We start from the raw sequence: 21,231 nt of genomic DNA, 5'->3' as shown, positions 1-21,231 counted from the left end.
CCCATATCTGCACTAGGCTTGGTTGGGGATCTTGGAACTGGAATTGGTCGTATGGCTGGCAGACGTACAGAGTTGACTACCGCACGAGCTTGATAGAAGTAGGAGATGCACGATGCTGTATAGTTATCTCCACACGGTGGTTCAGCATACAGTGAATGTGGGCGGGGTAGGAGCGCTTCTTGAGTATATGTAGCAGCGAAGGGAGACTGTCGGCCATCACTGTTCACCTAACTCAAGCCTAAGGGTTTCCGTGCGCTGGAGTAGCTGTTAGGCGGATGTACAGATACACCTACCCCAGCCTGCCCCACCCTCATTTCTACATTCCTTCGGGAAGCGAATAGTGTTAGTACTTGAGTATGAGGTGAGTGAGGCCCTGCACCGTGTTGGTCGATGCGTAGGTAACATGGTCATCGACCCGTCGCCGCCTACTATCATCGAGATGCTGTATTGTGTTACTTTTGGTTTGGCAGCAGGTGAGATGGGCGGTGGTGTTGGTGGAGTCAGGCATAGATTCTCACTCGTCCGTAACTCGCTTTCATTGTGGAGACTCAAGACCCAAAAACTCGGTTTTGGCGGGCACTCCCTTCCCGCCAGTTGCGTTATGCCAGATTGTCGGCTGTAGAAGAAGAGCGGGGATGATGTGATATCCGCCCTAGAATTGTATATATGTGTATCTAGTTGTGAACCTTCTTTATGCCAAGGACCCTCGATACTCGGGTATACCTACTTACGTAGCTACATGGGTACATGTAGTTAAAACCTTCTATCCACCGCTACAGGGGGGCCAAATCAACTCCAACGCCGTAATGAAAAGATCAGGCCACGAAGCTACGGTTGAATCTGACCAGAGCCGTAGCTGTGCTAGCTTATGACGACTTTTGTGGGTCACGTAGATTCAGATCAGATCAGATCAGATCAGATTAGTTTTGCGGGTCGTGCCGACGGGTGCTGTGCTGTGCTGTGCTGTTCTAGAATCCCTGAGGAACGGGGCTGGAAGAATTGGGCGGTCTACGGGGGTGTGGGGTATCATCAAATCGATACGTACATGTACGTATATACCTAAGATACATAGCTTCTAGAACTTTAATGTGGTACTACCTATGTACTTAGTCACAGTAGAACACACCGTCAGAATTAACCTTCTCACGATAGAAGGCCGCCTCAGCTATTACATCATGCCCCGTTCTATATACTCACGACTCTACGGTTATGGTTCCTGGTGGCATCATTTGCATATATACGCACTAGCTAGAAAGGCAGCTAGCCAGCCAGCCAGCTAGTACACTCGAAACAAAAAGGCCAGCCAGCAGCACCGTAGAGCTCTCTCTCTATCCCTCAGCCGTCCAGCTCACTACTCCCTCCATCCACAATTCCATCGACTTCTCCTACTCATCATTAATTGCATCTACCACCCTATATCATCTACCACTACCACCTACCTCTCCTACCTACCCATATATATCCTCTCATGGTGGCTCACACAAGCACCTTCTTCCTGGGCGGCGACGACCCATACATCTCCGACCACGGGGAGGAGGCACTGGAGTACTTTCCAGTACTAGTCGATGAAGACGAAGATGACTATAAAGCTCTACCGCCCGCTGCCAGACTGCTGGTGCTGGAATTGGCGGTGCTGAGGGCGCTGCCGGCGATGGAGCTGGCGCTGGAGGCGTATCGGAGGGCGTGGTGGTGGATTCGCGTGCATTGTCGTAGGTGGAGAGCTTAGACGGTGAGTTTTTTGATCGTGAGTTTGGGTTGTTGCTGTTGCGGTTGATAAGTGACGTAGTTGACGGTGTACTAGTAAGCAGTGGTTGACAGTTCTGCGCTAGGTATGGACGGACGGACAGAGCTTCCTGCGATTGCCTCGGCCCGCCCTCGCTGCTCTTAATTGATCGATTGCATAGAGGCACAATGGCGGCGGATATATACAAGCGCCGGAATATCTTTTTTTTTTCTCTTTCTTTTGCAGTCAGTCTGTTTCTGTTTGAGCCTGCACATACCTACTTTTCATGCTCTACTTCTCACCTATCACCATGTTCAGAGAGTCGCCGCGCCGGAAGCAATTCTCTTGGCAAGGCCATGTACGCCAAGAGTGTTAATGTTTAATACATACATGACCCAATGCAATTATTAGTATTCCCCAAAGAGGCAATAATGTCACCCGCAAGAGGCTTTATTAGCGGATGATCGCATGCACGCAAGCATCCAGGCTGTTTCAGAACTCTCGCTCCTTTCACACACACACACTCGGTCTCACGCGAAATAGCCAGGCCCAACGACATGTCATGGATCAATCCTGACGGACGCGGCAATATACCAATAGCGGTGATAATAACAAAATCTCTGTGCCACAAGTGCAGATCCCCCCTAACTTGCGTGTCCGTCCGAAAGAAGAGAGAGACAGGGTCCACACTAGATCTATAGAGAGAGCTCTCTTACTCCACAGAATTAAGAAGAAGACACTCCCACACTCTGTACAACTGTCCTGCCAACAACCCCCCCCCCCCCCCCCAAACCCTCGCAATGACGGACTCCAAACAGAGCTGGAGCCCCATCGAGGGCCTCCTCTCGCACAAATACAGGCGGACAATCTACCTCGCTGCACTGGCCCTCACAATCATCACGCTGCTGACCTTCTACTCGGCGCCTATCTCCTCACGGCGGACCACAACCACCACCACCACGACAAAAACCACCACTTCCTCTGGCCACAAGGGCGAATGGGACTGGGACTGGAAACGGGATGGGGAGAACCTCCTCATGACGGACGAGCAGTGCAGTGCTGCCTTCCCAGGCCTTTTCGTCGAGATTGAGCGGGCGGCGGCTACACGGAAGGGGAACAAGATCACTTTCGAGGAGCTCGATGCTATCAAACCACAGTATGGCTATGGGCGGGCAATGATCTATGACCAGCAGGTGAGTCTCCCCGCCCCCACCCCCACCTCAATGCCATACCCGTATCCATATCTAGGCCATCTCTAACATTTCCCCAGCTCTACGTAATCTCCATCGACAGCACCATCTACTCCCGCACCATGGCCACCCTCCAAGCCATCCACCGCGCAATCCTCACCTCCCCCGAGCCCCTCCCCAACATCGAATTCACCTTCGTCGTCAACGACAAGATCGACCCGACCACCACCTGGGCACTCACCCGCCGCGCCTCCGACACCTCCATCTGGCTCATGCCCGACTTCGGCTACTACAGCTGGCCCGAGACCAAGGTCGGCACCTACGGCGAAGTGCAGCGCAAGATCCTCGCCGCCGAACACACCTCGCCCTGGTCCTCCAAGAAGTCACAACTCGTCTGGCGCGGCGCCCCCATGACCGAGCACAACATCCGGCAGCACCTCGTCGACGCCACGGCCGGCAAGCCCTGGGCCGACGTCAAGTACCTCGACTGGGGCGACAAGGCCGCGCTGCAGCACGACCTCCTCACCATGCCCGAGCACTGCGGGTACAAGTTCGTCGCGCACACCGAGGGCGCGTCGTACTCTGGCCGGCTCAAGTATCTGCAGAACTGCCGGAGCGTGGTGATCGCGCACAGTCTGAAGTGGATCCAGCACCACCACCCGCTGCTCGTGGCGTCGGGGCCCGAGCAGAACTTTGTGGAGGTGGACGACGAGTTCCGGGGGCTGGAGAAGGCGATGAAGGGGCTGCTGGCGGACGATGCGCGCGCGGAGCGGATCGCGGGGAATGCGGTGAGGGTGTTTAGGGAGCGGTATTTGACGGGTGCGGCGGAGGTGTGTTATTGGAGGAGGCTGGTGAGGGAGTGGAGGGATGTGAGTTTTGAGCCGGCGTTTTATGATGAGAGGGGGGAGTGGAGGGGGGTGCCGGCGGAGAGTTACTTTCTGATGGGGAAGGTTGAGTGGGACCCGTATTAGATCTAGATGGGGCAGGGGAGAGGAGGGGGAGGGGGGAGGGCGTTGAGGGGAGTTTTGCGTGTTTTTAGGTATTTAGTTGGTTCGAAAATGGATTCCCTTTTTTTTTTGTGCTTTGAGCTGAGCTGTGGCTGTGATGTAATTGTGATGTGATGTCTGTTTGGGTATGTAGTGGTGGCGTGGTGGTTGTGGTCAACATCGAGTGATATTATATGATGCGATAACACCACCCGCCCCCCAAAAAAAAACCGTCCATTGGTTTCGTCGAGAATAGAATAAGTTTGTACCCTCGAGGTAGTATGTTGCACATAATAACCCGCTGATGAATTCTCCATTTACCAGACAGAGTCCAATCCAGTCAAGAGCCACCACACTCAAGTCCTGACGGGACCGGGGCCGTTATATATATAGGTAGCCAGCTACTCTATATTTCAGCTATACGCATCATTCAATTCACCCGCCCGTGGAACCCAACCCCCGTTATCTGGAGAGACACGCGCCTTGATTATAAACCTCAGACTCGCGTACGCCCGCCATAAATAAACAGTGTAAAACACTGTAGGGTCGTAAGTTCAACCACTGGCACTGGCACTGGCACTGGCACTGGCACTGGTATAGCTTCTCTAGGCACATCTAGACCCTCAAGGACGTCGGCGGTTTGAACTTTGGAGAGTATGGTATGTACCAGAAGTAAACAGCGTCTTTAAGGCAGCATTAAAGCCGTCTACTTGAATTCGAAGTCCGCTGCATGCTACGGAGGTCCTTTACTTGGTAGTGGTTCGTTATAATGGTTATTAATGTGGTGTTTGAGAGCTTAAACATTGACGGAAACAATTAAAAGTTATCAATCAATTAATTTATCATTGACGGGCTTTTGGGGGGGGGGGGGGGAGGTAGAGCCTGGTGCGGGTGCCGGGCGGCGGGTGCTCGTAGGTACCGGGTCTGGGCGCAGGTGCGTGGGTGTTCGTAGGTACCGGGTGCAGGTACTCGTAGGCACCGGGCGTGCGAGCGGGTGTGCGTACGGGCCTGGGGGTAATGATGGATAGGCTGGGATTTAGGAAACCCTAGCCCCACAGCATATACTTATTTCCCCCCTCATGCCTTCTCGCCCGCGGTGCTGTTCTGCAGGAATGGCGAAATGGTGCACTGGCACCGTGGTATAATTTATATCTACAATTGTGTCTTTTGCACAGTAGAAATGTGGAAAGAACACATTAAAAGTGTGTAGGTTATTATGTAAATTAAAGCTTGCTAAAGATACATGTAGCTATAACTGTGGTAAAAGTACACAATGTAACTGTGGAAATTAATAATATATAATGTGTAAAGGACACTATAGAATTGTGTTCAAGAGATCTCTCTGAGGCTTCAAGGCGGTGATGAGTTGGGAGATCGAGAACAGGCATATGTATTGGGGAATAATAGTCCCCATCAATCATGCATTGCCTACTCATCGAGCTGGGGTAGAAACAAAGAGCTACTAGCTAGCTGCATGGTCAGTTCCTCGTGTAATGATTGAATTCGAGCCCACACGCCCCACCACAGGTACGCCTTGCTCTGCCTCGCCAGACAAAACAATGTCTTCGATTGAGAGAATGACATGGAGGCCAAATGCAGCCCGAAACACACGCTCGGGGGGAAAGACAAGCTTAATTCTAACGGTAGTAGGTAGACATAAGCATATATAGCAACTCCAGGGCAATATAGACTCAGTATTAGTAAAATCGAACGATCATTGAGGGGCAAGGCAAGAGGACGGGCGGTTTCAAGGCATTGAGCGCTAGTGTTCTGCATACATCTCTGCCTTGTGGTGGTAGATTAATCAACATTTTTTTTCTTACTCCGGCAAGCGATTACCGTGAGGTAGAAATCTCAGTGTGGATCTAGTTGTAGTTATATGCCATAGGCTGGGCGGCTACGGTTGGGGTAGGATTAGGGATGTCAATGATCACAATTCCACCATAGAAACTCAGGAACCCTAGTAACCTGCATGATATCCCCTCCCCCTCCTATACTACACCCGTGGTTTTAAGATTATATGGACTATTATACAGGCAATATCTCATAGGTTTTGACATGATTACCCGATATCATAGCTAGATCTCCTTTCAGAACAATATCATATTCGATAGAAATCTCGAAAATTATCAACAGACAGAGTATCACAGCATGAATATTATTAAAAGAACCACCACCGACCAGAGCCCAATATCAGTAGAAAATACATATAAAATCAAATATCCTCCACAAATAATTTCAATGTAACAAAACGGGAGGGAAGTGCTTCCAATTCTCGAGGTAATTCGGTTAGGGCTAGGGCTCCCATAGACCGATCAATACACCCACATCATGATAGTCTTCTCTCGCATTTACCCATGCACTAACTATAGTTGAGACATATGTATTTCTATATAATCCCACACTACAGCCAGGCATGTAGTCGCCGAAACGGCAGAACAAAAGGATGCCAATGATCCTAATCCCATCAATATATGGGCCGGGAACCCTAGCCCACATGCCCCACCCCCCACATCGCTGAGAACGCCGTGACTTGAGATTATACGGATTGTACAAGTGATACCTAATAGGCCTGCTCACGCAACATGTCCTGCAGGAGATATAGTAATATGTACGTAGTTTGAGCAGGTGTTAAGAATCGCCTATGGAGATCGAGTTTCTGCTTGGTGAGTCTGGGAGGGGTATGATTGGATCTTTTGGGGGTGTACTGTAATGAATTCTTTTTTACAAACCTTATTAATGTGAGGCTAGCTAGTGGCTCAAGTAAGTACAAGAACCAACATGTCCTGTTTGACCTTGGTCTACTATTCAGCTACTGGACACATATTGAACCACATTGTAATAATGTAGAACTAAACCACGGTGTCACAACCTGACCAGACGTACATATTTATCTGTATATGCATACAAGTAGCTAGACCCACAACTTCTAGTAAACCATCCCCGCTTGTACTCATCTAGGACGTCTCCATCGATGTTTCCCACCATGGTAGCTAGTCTCAACCCTCTCACTTTTATTTATAATTACCGACCAGGATAGAAGCCAGATGCCAATGATACAAACCCCACCACCAACCCCAGAAACCGCCTCACACCAACCAGAACCTACATACCAAAGCCGATACTTAACACCCTATGCACACCATAGCCCCTCAGCTCCTCAAAGGATAGTATACCTCAATCTCACGCCAGTCCCTACTAGCTCAGGATGTTCAGAAATGATAAGACCAGCTATATACAGGGTTAGGGTATGTATATCCACCACCAAAACCATAAGCTTAACCCTTAACCTCTTACAACTACGGCTACGACCCTAGCAGTACCGCGGTACCGTAGTGCCCAACGACACAAGTTGCGGGCCACACACCACACCACAATAGACGTCGGACCCATCACCGACCCATATATCAGTGCCAAGCACTTGAAGCCCACATACGAAGAGTCACATGGGAAAGTGGGAGTGTTATACCCCTCCGGTTATTGTGGTTGATTCGATACCAATATGTTTTAATCCAGGGCTAGGATTTCCCAACTGCCAGGCAGAGGTATGCGAGAAAATGATGATTGCTGTGACTATGTAGCATAGAGCTAAGTTTTATCTTGCTTCTTATCCCATCTACCGCGAAAAAAGAATTACGAAATGTTGGGTTGGTGGTTACTTGCGATTTCCGTCATGATGTATCACTCGGTCGACTATTCTGGTCTTGGTTGGCTCTGGACAACGTCGCTTTCTTCAACACACTGCACTGGACTTTATGTCAACTCCATCTACAACAACTCTACAGGTTCTTCGAAGGAACCAAATACTAATCGACTCAAGAGACTTTAGGAATTAGGAAGCACAATTATTTGGTTTGAAGCATTTACATTAGCGCACACGAAGTATTATTTACAGCCAGTACTATGGAGAGCATCTACCTCTCCACGTCTAAAAAAAAGCGGAGACCAGAACCATTTTTATTTGTTTTCCCCCCGTCTACTCCTCCTTAACCCCGACCTCCACCTCCGCAAAGGGCACATCCAACAGCTTCCCCCCGACCCACACCCCCTGTTCCGCAAACCCTCCAAACACCCCCTCCAGCACCCTCTCCCCCTCGTGCACCTTCCCGCCACCAACCTTCCCCTCCTCTCCCACCATTAGCTCCTCCACCTTCGGCACACTGCCCAACCTCATCCCCCTCCCGCCCTCCTCCTTCGGCACTTCCGCCGCGAAGAACTGCACCCACTCCCCAACGGTCACAATCCCCGTCGGCTTCTTCCCCTCCCCCTCCGCCCCCGGCTGCCCCACAGCATTAAACACGCTATTCTCAAACCCCTCCGCAAAGCCCCCCACATCCGCCTCCCCCTGCGGATCCAGCGACAGCAGCCCCGCCTTCGACCCCCAACCCCCGCCGCCCGACAACACCCTATGCACGCGCACCCCCGGCGCCAGGAACTCATACGCCCCCTCCGCCGGGTCCCGCGGCGTAAGGCGCGCAAACACCGACACGCCGCCCGCGTTGGCGTCCTGCGCGCCGACATACTCCGTCACGGCCTTCTCGAGCTCGCGGCTCGCGGCTCGCGCCGCGCCGTCGCCGTCGCCGTCGAGCTGCTTCAAGATGTTTCCGAGCCCCGCGGCAATCCTGCGCGGCGGCGTGAGTGCTTTCAGCGGGAGGGAGGCCTTCAAGGGGGTGTCGGCGACGCAGTCGGCCGGCAGCGTGATCTCCACGGTGCCGATCTCGTGCTCCTTGACTGGCACGACGCCGGTGCGCTGTCCGATCAGCTTCATGAGCTCTCCCATCTCGTCCCACGCCTCCTTGATATCCTGCTGTGCGTTCGCAAACTCCAGCGCATCGTTAGGGGAGAGTCCTGTTGCGGCTTCGATCTGTACTGGGATCTCCTTTACGGCCGGCGGGAGGTGCAGCAATGTCGATGCGGCGCCGTTGTGGAAGAGCGTGTTTGCGAGCGGGAGGGTGATCTTTGTGGATAGCGAGGGGAGCGAGAACGTTAATGACCGGGCGAGCTCCTTGACGGGCGGGAGCTTGATGGACAGGTCGTGGTCAGTGATGAGCCAGCTGTGGCCGGTGTCGGCGCGGGTGCCGGCGGGGGCGCCGGGGAGGGACTCGACGGCGGCGGCGAGGAGCGAGACGGTGCCGTCGTTGGTCCAGGGTTGTAGGGCGTCGGCGGTGATGTGGGTGGCGGATTTGGGCGTTGTGAGGAGGAGGATGGTTTTTGGAGGGGAGGGGAGGTCGGTGGGGGGTTGGAGATCGGGCTGTTGCGGAGCGGGGGGGGGGGTGTGTCAGTGATTTTGTTTCCCGCTTTATATATATATATAGATATGAATTGGTTTAACGGGAGCGCAGATAAAAGAGCGCAAGTAAAACAGTTTATGGTATAATTTATTGGTCTGTCAGAAAGAAAACGCTATTCTTTATCCGTTCCATAAATATGGTTACGTCTGAACAATCATTTAATATTCATCACGTCGACCAAAACCACAAAAGTTCTCAATTCACCAAACAAAAGCTCCAAAAGCAAACGCAAATGGAAAAAAAACCCACTAACCGACCTCGGGTTCAGCACCGTCCGCAGAACCACATAGCTCCGCCGCTGCCGGCCGCCGGAGAGCGCAGCACGGGCACGGGGGAGCACAAAGCCGCTGTCTGCAGCTGCATTCGAGCGCTGCAGCGCTCGAGAGGATGACGACAAAGCACGAGAGGCGCAGCAGCGAAGAGGAAGAAGGGTCGTCATCTTTTTTATCCCAGGACGCAGGACGATTGGGGGTTGCTGTGCTGAAAAGGAAATTGCGAGGGGTCGTGCGGCGGTAGTGGCGGTGGTGGTGGGTGGTGGGGTGGGCCCGGGGTGGGGAGGGAGGGTTGTTACCCGGATTGAATGAACGCAGAGTGAGTGCTTAGAAGAGAGCTTTAACTCTTCTGGATTCGATTCGGTTGTCTCGGCAACTCTGTAACTGCCCCAGGCAGGTCCCAGCAGTCGTTTGTTTCGGCAGCTGACAATCAGTCACCGGTGGCCCTCTCGCTCTCCTCTCGCTGACCAGGCTGAAGTCTTCGTTTGTCTCGCTCGTCTCGCTCGCTCAGCTGAAGCTACCTACTAGTACACCGGGGAGGGGGGGGGGGAACGATTCAGGCTGTGGGGATTGATTGGTCCGAGTAATCCAAATGTAATAAATAAAATCACCACACTGGCAATCACAATAAAACATGACATCTGCATCTTCCATTCCGCGAGATCTTCAGCAGTAGATGGCAGTGGAATAAAAACAAGATTATTGTTATAATTTATCCCGGCCGTTCGGAAAATAATATTTCACTTGTATGTGCATATCTGATATTGGTAGAGCAGTATAACACACCACCCACGGAGCCGAGGAGTCGAGAGCTCTCGAGGGCCCCGCGGGGGGGAGGGATCCAGGATAACTGTAATCGTCCCGATCTGTGCGACATCCGATGGTTCGTTTATGCGAGCTGCAGGAACCGAAAAAATTCAGTGGACAAAACAGCCGCCGTCGCCGCACACACCTCAGACATGTGCTGCAGCAGATGCACGCTCGTCCGATATTTTTTATTTCACTTCGCTTTTCTGGTTTGTTCACTTTTGGGGGGGGCATCCCTGTCGGGTGCAGTTCGGTGCCTGGATGGGATGGGATGGGATGGATGGATGGTTGAGAGCGAGTGTGGGATGGGAGAGAGAGAGCCAGCCAGCCAGCTAGCCAGCCAAACGGGATCAGGAACAGCCTGCCTGCGGCCTAGCCTAGCCTTCCCCGGGATATTTGTATGCAGGTACAGAAAACCGATCAGATGCCCTCCCTAGCTAGCCAGGCCCTGCGTGCGCTCTCTGTATGGACCGATATATAGATTTTCCGGCCGTCGTATCGCAACGGCGCAGCACTTAACTTGCAACTTGACAGCTACTCTAGATGGTTGATTTCCGACGAAGCAGTATATGATGAACCTTGACCTTGAAAGCCTTGAAGCGCAAATTTGAAGATCGAAAGGAAGGGAAGGATCCGATCGGAATTAGAACCGCGAATAATGACGTGTTCACTAATCTCGAAACCACCGAGTCCCGTCAAGAGCCAAGCGGCACCTTGCAAGCAAGCAATCAAGCAAGCTTAAGAAAAAAGACGCGCGCGACAAAAAAAAAAGAGTGGGAAAGGTTTGATTTGACTGCGCAGCTGCGCAATTTGTTCTTGCGGGCCCATCCGGCGGCCGCACGTCCCATTTGCTCTAGCTTCTAGCTTCTTCAGCCTTATGGTGGGTGGTGATCATCACCAGCGATCACTCACATATGCATAAGTATCGTCTCGTATCCAGATTCCAGAATGAGTGAGTGTGCGCCAGACGTAGAGTTATCCGGACATGTTCTCGAAAACTCGGCAGTGTCCTGTCAAACAAACAATCAAAGACATCTTCTCCAAGCCCCCCCACCCCCCCTTTTTTCTCCGTCCCAAGGAATTCGAATTTCATTTCATCTCATTCAGCTGCATCGCGCACGCGCAAGCAGGATCCGGGAAGATATTGCCCATCCCAACAGACTGACTGACTTGACTGCCAACCCAACCCAACCCAACGAGCGAGACTGAATACCATGACGCATATTTGGTATGCGTCCCCCGGGCCCGGGCCTTTCACCCAGAAGAAGAAGTAGGTGGTAGAGAAACCAAACACTCCGACTATGTATACAGTAAAACTTCGTGGTGTGTGAATTTGTTGGTGGTTACTCCATGGCCAAGAGGAACTTTCACTATATTTAACTCTAGCTCTCGGGCTTCTCCCAAAAACGTTATTCGCTCATAATAAAACCCCGACGGAGCCCGACCCGGACGCCGTAAGACCGGAGCAAGCGGCGGAGCCGCACTTGTGATTAAGATTCGAGATGATCAAGCAGAAGAAGAAACACAATTCTTCCTTCATGCAAACGCAAACGCAGACGCCACGTCAATCAATCATTCATGGCTTGACCGGGCCCAACAGAAAAATTCTTTCTGCCATCTACCATTTGGCATTTAGCATGTAAAAGTAAAAGTATGTTTAAAATGAGCTTCTCAGCCATCTCATAAACAAAATGTAAAAGTTTGATTCCATTCACCCGTATAGGCAACAAGGCTACAGAGAGGCCAATCAGAAACCGCCCCGCGGTAAGGTACAGATACAGTAGTAAAAGTAAAAAAGAACATCACAGGGTTCCCCGGCTGGTAGAGTAGCGTAACGAATCGAATAATAAGAAGCCAGGAGGCAAAGGGTGCGCAATCATAACGCCAGCCAGCCGACGAGTCACATACTCTAGAGGGATTGGTACTTTGATATACTTAGATATAGCATATGTGCTGTGCCTTTATCAATTGGATACGAGTACCAATACCTAGGAGGTTAGTAGAAGTGGAGGAGCTTCTGCGGCTGCCTGGAAAAAACCAATTTTCTAATTATGGATGTGATGTGATGTGAATTGAGAAATGCAGATGGGTCGAAATTCGATGTCATGAGTTGTCTCAGACTCAATTTCCTTTTTTTCCCTTTCTTTCTTTCCACTCTGTGGTTTGCCGTCAGGTTACGGAAAGTATGGCCGGGCCATCTGGTTTAGATGCCCATCACACATCACACAAAAACCCGATGCGTCGTGCAGCAGCTTGAGTTAGTTGTTTACTTATCTAGTAAATCAACCAGGGAAAACTTCTTGAGAAACAAAGCACAAGCACAGGCACAAGACCCATTCCCAAGTAAAAGTCAACCAGAGTTCAGTTCAGTCAAACCGCGAGTGCGCGCGCGCGCGGGCGGGCGGGACCCAGTGCAGAGGGTAAGGTCCGTTCGAACGTCAACCGTTGGAGAAGATTCAGTAAAGAAGTGCTTTAGAAGCCCTCCTCTCTTCGACGTCGCTCATGTCAAACCCACCCTCCCCCAAAGCAGTTCCCGCACCGACAACAACAACAGAGAAAAGAAAGACCAAGCCCGAAGCGGCCAGTTTCACCATGGGTAAAAAAGGGTGCTTGATCCAATCTCGGTCCCTTTGCGGAATAGATCATCGACGTGGGTTGATAGGGTAGGGGGAAAGGCCGAAGGGGGAAATTGCAAAATTACAACACACCCGCTCGCTGCTGCTGCTCTTGGTCCATGTTGTGTGCATTTCGTTCCCTGGCTGTTTTTGAACGGGGGGGAGGATGATGGTTTGGTTTCGAACAATTCCCCCCATACTTTACTCTACTTTCCCGCTTGTCATGATCGAATCTTGGATGCGAGTTGCCGAGAGAGGATAAAACCAGTTCTCTTCTCGGGAGTCGCGGATGGGGGAGCCCTCTCTACCTGCCTGCTTTTGGGTTTATTATTATTATTTGAATTTGTATTATTTTTAGCAGATATAGCCGCTGCGAGAAAAATAATTGCCCCTCTGCCACCGCCAGCTAGGTATGCACGATCAAGGATTATTCACTTCGGACCTGCAGTCAGTCGTATGTAAGTACTGATAACTTGGCTTTATTCAGCATAATTCAGGAACCGAAAAAAAAAAATAAACCAATTAGCACTTCCACTTTTCTTGTCCCCTTTGAATTTATCATGTTAGGTATTATATTGTGCGTGTGGTACAGAGAAGCGGCAAAGTGACTTTTGGTTAGTTTCTGACCAGTCAGAGTAGAGAGACGGGATAAAAGGGTGTAGGGAGTTAGAGAGATGCTGCCACACTAGTGACGAGAGATATGGGATGAGAGAGAACGATAGATGTTGTTACTGCTGGTGCTGCTGAGGGGGGGGATTTTCATTTTGCCTGTGATGATATTCCGCTTCTCGTACCTGAAAGAGAAGGCGGAGTCGAGAAGAGGCGAGAAACAATCAATCGATCACAACTAACTGAACTGACGGGAGCACCGTATCCGCAGTTGGCGAGATGTGATTGATAAGGGAGGAGGATGATGTATGTATATGGAAACCTACCTGCTAAATAAAAATAAAGACAAAATAAATGAAGTGGGTGAATGAATGAAGTGAGCATGAGGAAGAGAGCCGAGTTTAAGCTCTGTATGCGAGGCACTCTAGAGTATCCGACCAGGTACCAATTCAGTCAGATGTGACGAGTGGGATTTTATGATGATGTGCGTTAGTTAGGTACAGATGTGGGTGAGAGTGTGCCTGGATGGGGCTGACTGGGGGACCTCCGTCTGGGTTGTTGTCTCTCGCTTGGTGCAGTAGTTCGCGTTCTTTGGCTCCTTCCCTTCCTGTTTGGCTGCTGTGGGAGAATCCGCCGCCACTCTTTTCTCCGCTCACTCGCTCCTACACCCCCTTCCCCAACATCTTCAAACACTCTTCTTTTACTCTTTCCCTTCCTTTTTTTTTGCCCTCCTTCTCTTTCCCCCTCCCCTCTCCTCCTCCTTCCCTCTTTTTGACACCCCCTCGACGTTTGCTAGGCCTAACTTCTGTTGGCCGTCCTCTCATTTTTTGTGTTTCTTGTGCTTTCGTTGACCACTTTCCTTTATCCACACTCTCACCCCTCCCCCCCCCTTCCCCCATTACTACTACTGCTGCCAACCAAACTTGCCTCCCTGCGCCCCGTTTACTCGAGGTCACCTGGGTTAGAACCGATCGCTGTTGATCACTTTTCTGGTCAACTCGTCGCATAAGTTTCTACGCCGCTTGCTTGGTGTTCTGTTGTGTGTTACGGCTCGAACCAGTAAATACCGTCACTGCTCCCCTTGTCCGCTACTGTTCGGCCGTCCCCTCGTTCGTTCGTTCGTGGACCTGTCAGACAGATCCAACAATCAACCACTCACACACCCACTCAAAGGGAAAGCAACACCACCAACCACGGCTTAAGCCATCCACCTTGCAACAGCAGAAGCAGCAAGAAGAAGCACTACAGAGGAGTGTTGGATATTCAACGGTCACTTGAAGAGAAGAAAGCGATACTTACATACTACTACTACCACAACCACTACTACGTCTTGGGCATTGACCAACACCTACCTGCAACTCAACTGCAACGACGAACTACTTACCAGTTCGTTAAAAAAATTTCCAAAGAAAAAAGACATCCAGCTCTAGCAGTTTGGATCTTTGTTTCTTGGAGTCCTGTCCTTTTTGAACCTTTCGCTTCTTTCTACGACCAGTCACATTTGTTTCGATTCTTTTACCAACAACTACCCGTCATAACATTCTTCACTAGTGAAGAATACGAAAAAACGGTTTATTTAAAGCAATAGGAACTCGGATTCCTGTTTTTTTTCCAACGATTTTCGCTGTGTTATTTTTTTCTTCTTTCATTTAAATTTCCCCACACAAGAGGAACCAAAGTCGGTTAGTCCCCCACCCACCCTCTCCATTCATCATTCATTCACTCCCCACTTCTCAATTCCGTTTCCGTTTTGTCTTTCGGAATATTTTATACCTCCATCTACTACCTACCTCCCTTCCTTGCACTCGGCTGCCCGCGTGGTGGATGGAGACAGCGGTTGTTCCGGGTGATACTCAGACAGTAGTAGTGGCATTGGTCTCTGTCCGGTTATTGACACCAATTCAGTAGTTCCCTTTCTGCACGAGACTCCGACGCACGCGCTGTACGAATCCGCACCTTAATTTCGTCACGAACACAATCAAATCTTGTTTCTCAACCAGAAACAAAAACAAAATAAAAAAACTCCTTCTTCAAGCCTAGTTATACCTAATCTACGTACCCGCGACAAGACATAATCCATCAATAGTAATAAATCATTATGGCCACCACCGCGCAGCCTTCGCACACTCGCGACTTGTCAATTACAAGATTGGAATGCGACATTAACCCCAATTTCTCTTTCCCAGTGCCTCACACAAGGTCTCAGTCGCTTCTTCCGACTCTCACGTTCCCTCAGATGGCATCAAATAACTCATTATATCCCCCTCGACGTGGCTCAGTACCGCCTAGCAGCACTGGACCTTTGGTTTCTTTGAACAACAACCGACCAAAGTCGAGTTCTTCCGGATACACTCTTTCCTCGGTTTCGTCAAAGCAGTCAAACGAGCGACCTACACTTACAGGAGGACTCAGACCCGGTCACAGGACAATTGCCAGCGGAACAGTGCCAACAATCGTTAACGCGAGCATCAGCCCAGCAGGAGGTTCAAGGGAGGGAGGTCACCAGCGTGCAGGAAGTGAGATGATTGGAGGACCGCCTCTTATGGCTACAAGGAAGGAGGATCTCATTCAGGTCCCAGGCACATTAACTGAGAGGGCTAGGCCATTCGTACCGCTTCCCCCAAGTGGAGTTCGCAGAGGTCACGCCCATCGCAGGTCCGGGGCAATCTCGAGCGGCGATGTGTGGAGTCTTTTGAGCCAGAGTGCACCGAGTCTGCCGTTGGCGTGCACTGGTGGTGCTGGAAACCAGGGTGGTGCTGTTGATGCTAGCGCTCAACCGAAAGGTAACGCAGGCTCCAGCCCCCTTTTGAGTAAGAGTGCTCCTGTGAGCCCTGGCTTTACAGGTATGATTATAATTTTGTTTGTTTACGTTGAAATGCGTGCGTACGGAAACTGATATACCCCTCTAGTTCCTTCTCCTCTCCCTTCACCAGCTGTCCCTGTTGTTGAGTCTATGGGTGAGGCCGGCGACCGAAGAAGCCGCGTCCATTTCATTGACCACGTTGAAATAATCCCAGGGTCCGAGTCTGGAATCCCCAGTGCTCCTGTCGCCGCTGGTCACTCAGCAAAGGATAGCATCAGCAGCATTGCTACTGTTATCAAAGCGCCAGTTGTAGCTCTCCCACCTATCAACACCACAATGGATGCCCCTGCAGCTGGCCGACGACCACACGGGCGAACAAGAAGCAACTCGCAAACCTTGAACTTGCCAACTGCCGCATTGAGGGCTACTAGCGACCGACCTTCAACTGCAGGGGCTATCTTATCGTCCCCTGTTCTCAAGACTGCCCCGGAAAACTTCCCTGAAACCGCTCCTTCGCTTAAACGCCCCGCTGCCGCCTCTCCTTCTATTGACAGTGCTGAAAGCTCACCAACCAAGCCGGCTCAAAAGAAGACCCATAAAAAGGCTCTTAGTGATTACTCACCTCTTGTTGGAAAGGCACCGTTTAGTAAACATGAGAGTATGTCTGCCGATGAGCAAACCACCGACAAGAAAAAGAAGAAGAAGAAGGGCAAGAAGCAGATCAAGAACTGGGCAGGTACAATTCTCGGCAAGGGCAAAGGTCTCCGTCACACCACTAAGCGCCAGTCATTGAGAGCACCTACACCGCCAGTACCTGGGTCAGAAAACCAAGTGCCTGGTGAAAATGAATGGATTACCGCAGCGTGGAACGAGAACTACGTTCTCATGGCTGTGGATGACTCTGTTCACCCTGCTTCTAGCACTGAGAGCATCGTCATTGCGGAGACTACAGAAGGTCCCGTTATCGATTTGGACGCGGCCCTGAAGCCATTCAAGACACCGGTTGGGCCTGCTGCTGGATTCGCTGCAGCAAGGACAAGAAGGATGCATTCTGCGGTTGGATTGAAGACAAATGGATACTTCCACCGACGAAGCGAGAGTATGCCAGAGATGACTCTCTTTTCTTTGGAGGAGGGTGATGATGATGGCCACATGGATGACGTGTCTGAGGAGGACGAGAGTGAGGAAAGCGAGAGTGAGGATGAGGAAGGCAAAGGTGAGGGACTTGGCATTGGGATCAAGGTTGTTGACGAGGCCGATGGCGCGAACTGGCAAGAGGGGATTGAGATGGAGTGGGGTTCTGAGGATGCTGGTGACGAGAGGAGCATGAGGAGAAACAGTGAGCCGGAGAGTGAGGATTCATGGCACGCGCACCGAGCGTCGTTGTCGGTATCCGTGGCCACTGTCAAGGCTGTCCGCAGTATCTCTTCCATGAACTCATCAACAACAGATTCCAACGTGGAGTCAGTGTCAATCTCACCACGCAAAGGTGCTCCAGCCGATATCATTACTTCGTCGTCTGTCTCCACCATCACTGGATCAAGCCCATTCCTTTGCCCTCATCCCTCAACGAACCCCCCTGACTCTCCTCTTACATTTGTCACTGCAACATCGAACCCCAATACACCAGTCTTGTCAGATTTCGCCACAGACTACGCAGACTCTGCAACAAGCTTTGACACCTACTCGGACTTCCTTGGTGAACCTGGCCCAGAGATGAGGATGAGCGTGGATGACGTCCCTAGCCTCACTAGCTCATCAAGCACAATGACCATGAGTGGCATCTACCACAACATGCCCGCAACGCCGGTTCTAGGAAGTGTAGGCAGCCTGCCCATACCACCAGTCAAGGAAGGGAAGGAAAAGAAGGAAGGAAAATCAAAAAGGTGGAGCAAAGTGTTCACCTTTTGGAAAAAATAATTTCCTATTTCTTCATTGCGTGTTGATTCATCCCCAACAATATTATTATTGGGGAGTTGTACATTTATCGCCAGTTATTTTCTTTCTTGCAGATTTATCGTGTTTCTATTTCATAAATCCTTTGGAAGCCAGATCTGTGGTTATGTTTTAGCTGGTTCTTTTTTCTCTTTTTTTACTTATCTTTGGGATTGCTTTGGGCTTGCTTTTTGTTGCTATATTATCTTTTTTTTATTCCTACTTTTCTTGCTCCTATTCACTTGGAGTCGATGGATGACCAACTTTCCCTGCGCGAACCGTATTTGATACATACAAACCTCATAACATAACGTACCTACCTCTCTCTACCTACCAACTCAGCAGGCCCTACCTTGTGCACTCGGAAATCAACCGTCCCTTGGAAGATTTACACAACCCACCCGGGTACCCAAACCACTCATCCAGAAAAGAAAAGAAAAAAATAATGGGGAGAGGCGTTAGCCAAGGTCGAAAAAAGTGGAGAAATGCACTAGTGGAGGTGGGGATAGATGTCAACTATTTTTGTGCTGTTTTTCCATTTCTTTTATTTTCTTTTTGTCTTTTGCTTTTCGGGTGCGATATCCACCTTGTTGGGAATGGACACGGGATGGGATTGGGATTGGGATGGGTAGGCGGGGGGGTCTGTGGGTTGCTCTGGTCGGTCGGGACGGGTTAGGTTCTCTTTACTTTCGTTGTCGGGGTTTTTCTCTGGGCTATTTTCTTGCTTTTTTCCTTTCATTTTGGGCCACGGCTAGTACAGTACGGTTATGGCGGGCTTCCTTAGGAAACTCCTACTGAAATCGACTCCCGTTCATACATCATACTCTGCATCACATACTGCTTACTCACACTCATTCACACTCACTTGCTATCACACTCATTTATTTCCTTTTAAAGCTACATTCATACTTTACTGCATTAAACCACCACGCTCCTTTTCAGCATTATTTCATTTCACTTGCATATTGCGATATATATCATTACCCAAAAAAAGTCTTGTATTCGATCTTGTATCCGATCTTGTACCTCTATATCATTTAACCATACCATTATTCACCCATTACTGTATTCGATCTGCCGCATATGCTAGCCAGGTAGGAAGTGTTTCTATATCGGCGCAATAGTTTATCTGGAGTACATACTTTGTATCATTATTATTGTCATTTTTTCTTATTTCCTTTGGGTAGGGGGGAATCTCATAAAAAGGGTGTCTTTAGGTCGGGCATAAGGTTCCAGTTGTTTCTTTCCTTTTCTCTATATGGGTCTCTGGGAATCGGTGGGATTTGGGGGGTGGGTTCGGGGGAATCATGCATCGGGAATTAACGGGGTATTTCTTTTCTTTTCTTTTTTTTTTACTTCTTTCCTTCTTTATTCATATCTCACGGCTGGCTGTATATATATGGGATTGGGCTTTATATATCTTCACTTCTTGATTCTTCGTTCTTAATATCTTTTTTTCTAGTCACTCTCTACTCTACAGTTAGTTTTTTCACGAGTTTCTTTTGTCTTGTTTATATAACTGTTATTGTTTCTGCCCTCTAAGATTGTTAATTAACGGCTTTACAATAATCATATTCACTTCCACACCCCTACCTATCTGCACGACTGTTATTGTTACAGTGACACGAGTGATTTCCAGTGACCTCGGTGCGATGCGACAACACAACACTACATCTGCAGGCACAAGCAACAAGCAGCAAGTAGACCCGCCGCGGCACCGTCTCAGACAGGAAACGCTAACACATACTGCTGTGCCCAACGATCGACTATGATACTCTGCTCTAGTCCTGCGCGCAAGCAAGCACCCGACCTGACAGAACACGAATGCAGCAAAAAAGTATATCGCGATATCGAGACGGGAGCAGGCATCGATTCCCGACGTTACATTAAATGATGATTGGTATGATAGGTCCTGGAAATCAGCTAGCACACACACTCTTACACACACACACACACGAGGGCACATAGAGTAGTTCATCTTGGTGCGCCGTGGGACACAGATATGCGTCCTTCCCCACGATTTGGCAGCTTCGGGTTCCGTTATCGGGGCCGTGTTATCTCTGCGTATATATCCCACACCCACCCATTCCATTCTGTGTCCGTGTGAAACCACCACAGGGAGTGGGGAGATGTTTCAATAATCCAAATTCTAACTGTTCCCCTCCATCCGGGGAAGGAGGAAGGGGACTATCTGGGTTGGATCTCGAGATTGGGTATTTGAGGGGGAGGCTGTGCTCTTTTTGTTTCCTGGGTTCTGTTTCATCTTGTATATCACGTGAAGACTTCTTTGGGGGGTAGGTACGCGGAAGTACACGTATGTGCTTTGTTTTGTGGGGACGTTGCAATTTGGGGTGGAGAGTGGAGATGGGTGGGGATATTGATTGGGTTTGGTGGTCTTGGTTGACCATGTCAATGATCTTGTAACAGCGTACCCTACTGGGTCATGGGGTGATGATTATTGAGGCAATATTGAAGTGTAACTGCTTAAATCAGAACTAAAACACTGTATGTATTACTGAAGTATTAGAGTATAATTAACATCCAGAAGTCTAGTAAATCAAAGCCAAAAGCCAAAGCTAAAGGCTATGGTGCTTGACTTTTAACTATGTATGTATAGAACAAAAAGAATCAAAACCCAAACACCATCTTTCGCCAAATCGATAGCCATACTCCAAATTAGAATCGCAATCATAGGATCTCAACAGGCATGTAAATTGCACAAATTAGTGCTCCGAAAATACATCCTCTTTGACAACGGCTTTTTACTTGCCCTGACCCAGTCAGCACAGCCCAGTTTACACGTGTATTATATTCAGGTACGAACCAGTAACTATGTTTTGTTGGTACAATCTACAATTGGCTCATTGCCAATTTTTCTCATCCTAGCGACGTTGAAGTCCGTGCTCCTGCCATATATACCGACACGTGGAACGGGCACTATTCACACAACCCTGATCCTGGGGTGTCACGAATTATCGAGGTCAAAGCTATGTGGACATC

General features: G+C 49.8%; 4 protein-coding genes across 4 annotated transcripts; 3 read left to right on the top strand and 1 right to left on the bottom strand.

Moving 5' to 3' along the window:
* Window positions 1-1,468: 1,468 nt before the first annotated feature.
* Window positions 1,469-1,726, top strand: H6S33_011626 (uncharacterized protein; the record flags this gene model as incomplete). Its single annotated transcript, XM_044843008.1, has 1 exon — window positions 1,469-1,726. The coding sequence occupies one exon, from the start codon at window positions 1,469-1,471 to the stop codon at window positions 1,724-1,726; it is 258 nt and encodes an 85-aa protein (XP_044696394.1).
* Window positions 1,727-2,523: 797 nt separating this feature from the next.
* On the top strand, window positions 2,524-3,884 carry H6S33_011625 (uncharacterized protein; the record flags this gene model as incomplete). The annotated part of the gene is made up of 2 exons (XM_044843007.1): window positions 2,524-2,916; window positions 2,994-3,884. 2 exons carry the CDS (start codon window positions 2,524-2,526, stop codon window positions 3,882-3,884), a joined length of 1,284 nt encoding a protein of 427 aa, XP_044696393.1.
* Window positions 3,885-7,875: 3,991 nt separating this feature from the next.
* On the bottom strand, window positions 7,876-9,629 carry H6S33_011624 (uncharacterized protein; the record flags this gene model as incomplete). The annotated part of the gene is made up of 2 exons (XM_044843006.1): window positions 7,876-9,150; window positions 9,444-9,629. 2 exons carry the CDS (start codon window positions 9,627-9,629, stop codon window positions 7,876-7,878), a joined length of 1,461 nt encoding a protein of 486 aa, XP_044696392.1.
* Window positions 9,630-15,591: 5,962 nt separating this feature from the next.
* H6S33_011623 (uncharacterized protein) lies at window positions 15,592-18,216 on the top strand (the record flags this gene model as incomplete). The annotated part of the gene is made up of 3 exons (XM_044843005.1): window positions 15,592-16,336; window positions 16,403-16,450; window positions 16,511-18,216. The coding sequence occupies 3 exons, from the start codon at window positions 15,592-15,594 to the stop codon at window positions 18,214-18,216; spliced, it is 2,499 nt and encodes an 832-aa protein (XP_044696391.1).
* Between the last annotated feature and the right edge of the window lie 3,015 nt (window positions 18,217-21,231).

The sequence above is a fragment of the Morchella sextelata genome, assembly GCF_020137385.1.
Source record: "Morchella sextelata strain SCLS chromosome Unknown scls_6, whole genome shotgun sequence".
NCBI classification, from domain to species: Eukaryota; Fungi; Ascomycota; class Pezizomycetes; order Pezizales; family Morchellaceae; genus Morchella; species Morchella sextelata.
This window is presented reverse-complemented; position numbering and strand designations above follow the sequence as displayed.